Here is a 7,500-nt window from a genome sequence, read left to right on the forward strand (position 1 = left end):
AGACACACAATGATTGCTGTCTTCACTGCGACGGTCGGATGGGCGGGGGGACAATCATCTGAACTCTGGCAACTCTGAGGGAGAGCTCAGCGACCAATCCCCATGCAGCTGCTTGGCAACCAGGAAGAGGCTGATAAACACCCACCTCTCTTCCATCAACACAAACACACGTCCTGGTCCGCGTATCGCCGGCCAGACACTAACAACTTTTAGTTCATCATCAGCGGTGATCATCAGAGTGAATCTGCAGATGGACGGAAATGAGGGGACTAGATGTAGAAAACACACAGGGCTTCCTACATGCGTGTACTGTGTCCGGTTACGTGTAACAAGAGAGTTTACCCCTTGGGGAAGAACCCTAAAGCTGTTTATATAAACAACCCATTGCAAGATAGAGATAGTTTGTGTGTGTGTTTGTGTGCGTGCGTGCGTGCGTGCGTGCGTGCGTGTGTGCGTGCGTGCGTGTGTGTGTGTGTGTGTGTGTGTGTGTGTGTGTGTGTGTGTGTGTGTGTGAGAGCATGCAGCCTGCTTATGTGGTTATGTATTCACGTGTGTGTTTGTGCAAGTTGCATGTGTTTGTGAGAGAGTATGTGTGTCTATTATAGATATGCTTATACACACACATTCAAAGCATATGCTCTTCAGAGCTGTGGGAGAGGGGTGTGTGTATGTGTGGGGGGGGGGGGGGGGCCGATGTGTGCATTTTGATCGTTCTTGATCGTGCACATATAGACGCAAGCACACTAATCGGAACACACACACACACACACATCTGCAACCTCACAGGCCAACACGCAGACACAGAAACACATAAAATAGAGCGTGCCTCCTATAGCATATTATTATTGTTTACACTACGTGTCCAAAGAGCTAAAGGCTACAGAATATAATACAATAGAGCTGAGAAACTAATTTACTATGAAGAGTTAGCAAATACTCTTACACACACACGCACGCACACACACACATGCAGATGCACGCATGCATGCACAAAGATATGCATCGCAAAGACACCAACCTATTGGTCAGTGAAGGAAGCGGTAGGGGTACAGGTGTTAGTGGGGGGGGCTGGAGGGATAAGAGGGGATCAAAACAGATGCAGTGAGGAGTATGAGGAGCCATCATTGGAGACTGTTAGACTGGGGTGGGTTTAGACATGTTTTAATCCTTATCTTCATTCTCACTCTGCCCAGATCTGCTGAAAACGGTTCAGGCCTTGTTGTTGACTCCCATTTGGAACCATGTAAAATATGGTCAACCTACTGAAAAACATATACTCATCAACTATATTTTTAACGGTGAAAGAGGAACATTCACTTTCCAAACAAGTTCCTCTTGGGGCAAGATGGAGGTTTAACATTGGCGTCGTCTTAAAGGGGAAGTCACATTTTTCTTTTTTCCCTCACCGAGAAATAAATATAAATACATCTGCAGATGCAATGGGCCATCCAGATGGTCCTGTTTTTTTTAAAGGCGAGAAACATGTAGAACTCACGTCTCTATTAAACACTTAGCAGTCCATGGAGAGAGGACCGCATCTCCTGTGTTTAATCTCAAGGCTCCTTCGGATTCCCAGATTCCCTACACTTGTTAGCTGCCCAGTACAAGCACAGTCTTCTACTAGCGGCAACTGGGAGCAGCCGCATAGAAACACAGCCATGTGCTAGGGGGCACTGGGGAGCGGTATAGCTGTGGCCTTGTATACGGGTAGACTGAAACCAGAACAAATACAGATGTCTGACAGACAAACAAACAAACAGTGGGGTGACACGCGCCCTTCTTCTTGCAGGCAATAAATCATCATCAAGGGCTAGTAATAAGTTGAACGTAAATACTCATAGTCAACTCAGCCTGGAATAGATTCCTCAAATTCATTCCTGGAGACCACTCTATCCAGGAACATGTATTGCGAAGAAGAAGCTTAAAGAGTCCTTTGTTGACCTGTAAACTTTATGGGATAATAATGGATGTCTCATCTGATAATCTGAGAGGGGGGGGGGGGGGGGGGGGGGGGGGGCTGCGGAGTCCAAGTGCCCAGGGGCCCACTATCTCATAATCCATCTATGGGCCTCGGTCGCCCTTTGACCTAACTGATCCTAAAAGACCATCCAGTCTGTTTATCGTAAGAAAGCGGATGGCATTAGGGAGCTCACGTTGTCGTGGCCCCATGGCCACTCCTTGCTCAAACCCAGTCCACAAATCTTTACTACCCAGCAACCCTCTGATATGTTGGAAGCTACAGGGTCACAGGTCCATCACTCTGGCCCCTTGCAGAAGGTCTTAAGAGTCTCACCCGCGCATAGATAACTGTTCCCAAAGCCCAGCCTGTCTACCAGTATCGTTTCAATATCCCAGATGTTCTTGGAAGATACCTTGACATTTTCTGAAATTAGCTCACTTTTGATGACTTGCAATGTATCTGTGCATCATTGACAGAATATACAGTTGTACCCCTTGGGATTACGACCTTTTTTCATGGGGATGTTTGCTTTATACTTCTAAACATAGAACATGTCCCAGAGGCACCAAAATCCTGACCCTTCCCTCCCAATGGACCAGGTAACCACATCCAGACAACCTCTGAAAACACTTGGGCATCGTTTTAAATAGTCTTTAAAATACGCAAATAGCCATTCTATTGTCTGCCTGCCAGCCACAACCATGAGGACTTCCATACTATAAACGGCTGTTTGTTTTTTTTGATGGACCTGGCAGCTACGATGCTAACACAATAATGCATTTCACCGGTGAAGCTACTGGTAATACTCAGTAGGAAGGAACCAGCCACTGGGCATGCTCAGCAGCTACAGGAAAGCCCCTCAAGGCAGCTGACACTTGGCTGACTAAAGTGTCTGCCTCCTTCTGAGCCTGTGTTGCTCTCTATCTGTCTCTGGCTCACCCCCCCCCCCCCACAAATAAACTCACACACACACACACACACACACACACACACACACACACACACACACACACACACACACACACACACACATACACACGCACACACGCACACACACACACACACACACACACACACACACACACACACACACACACACACACACACACACACACACACGCACGCACACACACATACACACACGCACGCACACACGCACACACACACAAACACACACGCACACACACACACACACACACACACACGCACACACACACACACACACACACACACACACACACACACACACACACACACACACACACACACACACACACACACACACACACACACACAAACACACAAACATGTAGAGTACGTCCCGTATGATGAAGTATGCAGAGGGATGTCTTCATGCATGATGTATGACACACGTGTCATGGTTTTCCTCTATCCCCCCGCCAGCCCCAGCAGCAGATCTCCTTTCCCTTCTGGGAGACCAGGAGACGGTTCCTGGTGACCATTTGCTCAAAGTTGTCCAGCAGCGAGGGAAGCTGGTTCTGACTGGTTCTCGCCCTCGCTTCCTGCCAACACCCCGCCCAACCCCCCCACCACTTCTCCTCTCATCTCATCTCCTCTAGACAGAGTACAGTAGAAGAGTAGAGTAGAGCTCAGTATTTTAACCATCAGCTACAACCATAACCCTCCATCATTCATAGGCTACATTTTAATGAAGACGTTTTGGTTGGTTGCGCCAACAAGGTACAATAAAAAAGAATGTAGGACGAAATGAAACTAGATAAATCAGAGTTGAGTAAATCCACGTTTTTTTTTAAATACATTTATGACCCATTTATGAAAACGCAATAGCCTACTTCAGAGGTAATTTCATAATTTTAGATAGGCTATGCTTTTAATTAAATTTATTTTAAGGTATGAATATGTCCAAGTAAAATATTATTTATCATTTCTTTATTTAATATTAGACGCTTGTAGCCGAAGCGATTTACAACGGTTGAAAACACACATTCCAATCCCACGACGACGGCGGGGTCAACGACGCAGGGCGACAGCCAGCTCGTCGGGAGCAGTCAGGGAAGCCACAACTCGAACCCGCTCTGTCTATGATCATTTTACATTATGATATAATATTTTGTAGTGGAGTTTAACTAGACCTACAAAGTCCACCAATGCTCGAGAAACAAAACGAGGTAGGAACAAATGTAGCCTACACCTATTATAACGATGAGTAGTTATAGCCTACGCAATAAAACAATAGCCTATGGCTGTCAAAGTACAGTTTATTGATTATTTATTATGCTCAGAACCAACTTCAATCGATCTACATTTTTCTTTGGAAGATACAGTATCGTTTTTGTGGCAATCAACGCAACTCAGTGAAAGTGAAAGTACCGAATCGACACTTTCATTTCCCAGGAAGGTGCAGCGAGGATTCACAGCAACTGTCATTCAGAACATAAGCCTACGTTGGTAGACGCTCAGACAACAGGTATAGGTCAGGAATACACTATTAATCTTCTACCTCTCATCAATATGCCTTTTGTAGTATTCTCTTGATTGTTTGCTGCATAACATGTTTATGTTATATTATGTTATGTTATGTTATTGCAACGCTAAATACAGCATTGTAGGGCAGAAGTTTTTTGGAAGACAGTTGGGTTTCTGGATGCCTGGACGCCATAACGCGTCAGCAGGGAATGAAGCTGGAGTAGGCCTTGTAGCCTACTAACTGACGGGACAACTAACGGACAACTAACTGAAAGGTTGTAAATCAACGTGTGTCATCCAATCTGGAATAGGCCTAATCGTATTTGTTTTTGTTTTTTCAGAATGGCGTTCACTTTTGGCGGGGACAAACTGGAAAGGTCAATTGATGTTCCCATAACCTCAAATTTCGCTGGTCTCTCTTTAGCTGGGCCTAGCCCTGCTCAGAAATCCAAACCAACTAAAAAAGGTAAAGGTGAGTCTTACACGTCTACTATGTTTGTATGGATCTCCACAGACCAGTATTGTCCTTTTAAGACAAGAAGACACGTTACAATTAGTCACATTCCCTGGTTGACAAGGCTTAGATTTGAGCAAATCTGAATAGTCTATATCAGGGGTGTCAAACGTACGGCCCGCGGGCCGGATCAGGCCCGCGAACGGGTTTAATCCGGCCCGCGAGATGATTTTGTGAAGTACAGTATTGTAAAAAAAAAAAAAAAAAAATTATAATTTTTTTTTTTTTTTTTTTTATTAAAATCCTTCCTAGCATTACATGGATTGCATTGACTGGCACTGATTAATTTGTTGTACATTGAACTACTGGACAATTGTGTGTAACTGGAAGTCGCTTTGGAATGTAACGTAAAATGATCTGCTATTTTTCAATGAAGGAAACTGCTGTTCTTAATGTGTCCACTAGAAGTCGCAATAGCAAATATGTTAAGCAAGCAAACTTTATACCGGGGCTGAGCAGGGAGCAAGTATATGTCGTTTTGCCTTATACTTTCAACATTATGCGCTTTGGCACTCTCATTGCCCCAAAATGTCTGTCAAAAAGACGAAAAGTGGACACAGAGTGCAGTGTTTTCTAAGAAAAATGGTCATCGTCCTTTTTATTCACGGAAGTAAATGGGAAACCTGTGTTTGGTGTGCTCACAGCATGTTTAATTTTACATAATTATGCCATATTTTTACCGGTCCGGCCCACTTGGGAATAGATTATCCTCCATGTGGCCCCTGAGCTAAAATGAGTTTGACACCCCTGGTCTATATGATACTTGATATGTGTGCCATGGCAGCAAAAAGGTTGAGAAACATTCAGGAAATGTTCTGAGGTATTACGTTAAGTTTAGACTAGGCTTCCTCCATCCCAGGTTCCTCTGACTCTGGAGATAACCTGGAATCAACCTTCCCGGAGTTGTTAGTGAAGTCTTTGAGAGATATTCAGTGGACGGATGAGTAAGTGAAAACATAAATTAAAAACATATAGTTAAATCAACATTTTTAGTTTACCTACTCCCCATTTATCATTATGCCATTGAATAATAGTTATTATAATAATAATAATAATAATAATCATAATCATAATAATAAGGATGATAATAAATAATAATAATAACAATAATAGTAATAGTAATAATACCAACAATAATGATAATAATAATAATAATTAAATTACTAATAATTGCCTATAAAATAAATTAAATGTTTATACATTGATATAAAACACCAAATAAGCTGAGATCCTTGCGATCTCTTGGCCATAACACATGTTTTTCCTCAAATCTCGATGTGCAGCCACAAGCAAGAGCTGATGTCGAAGATCAGTTCGTACAAAACCAGCAGTGGGGCGCCAGCCCGCGTGCTCCTCCTCGGCCCCGTGGGTTCTGGGAAGTCCAGCTTCATCAGCTCGGTCCAGTCTCTCTTCTCTGGAAGGGTCCTGAACCATGCCATGGTGGGCTCATCTACGGCCGGATTCACCAAGAAGGTTGGAAAGAACCAGAATACAGCAAAGTTCAGATGCACCCCTTGACTGTAAAAGCCAGTATAGTTTCATCCTATTTTGAGATCTATTGATGTGGATCCAATATAAGATATCTGTGTTTCTTGTTATGGATTGGCTGCCGTTCAAGGTTAATCGTGAAAACAGGACTTCAGTTTGAATATCTTTTCCCACAGCTGCAGACCTTCACTATCCAGGGTAAGAAAGGGGAGTTGCCTACGGCACTAACCATGTGTGATGTCATGGGTCTGGGAGAGGGGGAAGGCACCGGAATCAGTTTCTATGACATCCTGGCTGTCATCAAAGGCCACACCCCTGAAGGACACAAGGTGAGGGGGGAAGCCTGGGTAGGGCTAGGGGGCTGGTTCAAAACAGAACCTCAACCAGGAACAACACCAAACGCATTGGTAAATTAACATACTAACATGAGCCAACATCAAACACACTTACATTAACGACTTCAAAGACACTGACATTAACCAACCTCAAACACACCAAAGGCATTGGTCAATTAACATACTAACAATGAACCAACATCAAACACACTACATTAACCAACATCAAACATACTAACATTAACCAACTTTCATCAAATTAACATTATCAAACATTAAACACACTCACATTAAGCAACATTAAACAAACAATATTAACCAACATCAAACCACCTACATTAACAAACATCAAGCATGCTAACATTAACCAACATGAAGCTTACTAACATTAACCAGCAACAAAGACACTCGCAATAACTAACATCACACACTTACATAAACCGACATCCAACACACTAACAGCCAGGTCCGACAGGCCTAAAGATGTTGTCAGAGGCCAGAAAATGGTTGGAAATCACCATGTGGTGGTGTCCCATGCGTTCTGCTGACTCTCTGGTCTGCACGTGTGCGCTGCCGTGGCTGACCTGTAGTTCAGCCCCAGCCATCCGCTGCACCCGAGCACCGCGGGCTATCTGGAGGAGCCCAGCCTTGCAGACAGGGTGCACTGCGTTGTGTTTGTGTTGGACGCCTCCCGGCTGGCCTCCTACTGCAGGGGCCTCAGAGGAACCTTCCAGCAGCTCCGCGATCACATCAGT

At 44.1% G+C, this 7,500-nt stretch overlaps 1 protein-coding gene and 1 long non-coding RNA gene across 7 annotated transcripts in view; one reads left to right on the plus strand and one right to left on the minus strand.

The window, feature by feature from the left end:
- Positions 1-3,614: 3,614 nt before the first annotated feature.
- Positions 3,615-7,500, plus strand: part of ifi44g (interferon induced protein 44g) — a 5,270-nt gene continuing 1,384 nt past the window's right edge. The window contains exons 1-7 of one of the 6 annotated variants that reach the window (XM_060066466.1): positions 3,924-4,122; positions 4,351-4,415; positions 4,750-4,880; positions 5,782-5,866; positions 6,206-6,395; positions 6,587-6,739; positions 7,336-7,500. The exon at positions 7,336-7,500 is cut by the window's right edge and continues 7 nt beyond it. In XM_060066466.1, coding sequence (XP_059922449.1) covers positions 4,751-4,880; positions 5,782-5,866; positions 6,206-6,395; positions 6,587-6,739; positions 7,336-7,500 — 723 coding nt within the window. In that variant the 5' untranslated portion in view covers positions 3,924-4,122; positions 4,351-4,415; position 4,750. Of the gene's footprint in view, positions 3,662-3,923; positions 4,123-4,256; positions 4,416-4,749; positions 4,881-5,781; positions 5,867-6,205; positions 6,396-6,586; positions 6,740-7,335 lie in introns of those variants that run through there. The other 5 variants (XM_060066467.1, XM_060066465.1, XM_060066468.1 and 2 more) reach the window with 5 other exon arrangements.
- Positions 4,181-5,805, minus strand: LOC132468702 (uncharacterized). Its single transcript, XR_009528256.1, has 2 exons — positions 5,666-5,805; positions 4,181-5,004 (listed from the first exon to the last, which is right to left on the minus strand). It is a non-coding gene; the product is annotated as an uncharacterized LOC132468702 (long non-coding RNA).

This window comes from Gadus macrocephalus, chromosome 12 (assembly GCF_031168955.1).
Source record: "Gadus macrocephalus chromosome 12, ASM3116895v1".
Lineage (NCBI taxonomy): Eukaryota > Metazoa > Chordata > Actinopteri > Gadiformes > Gadidae > Gadus > Gadus macrocephalus.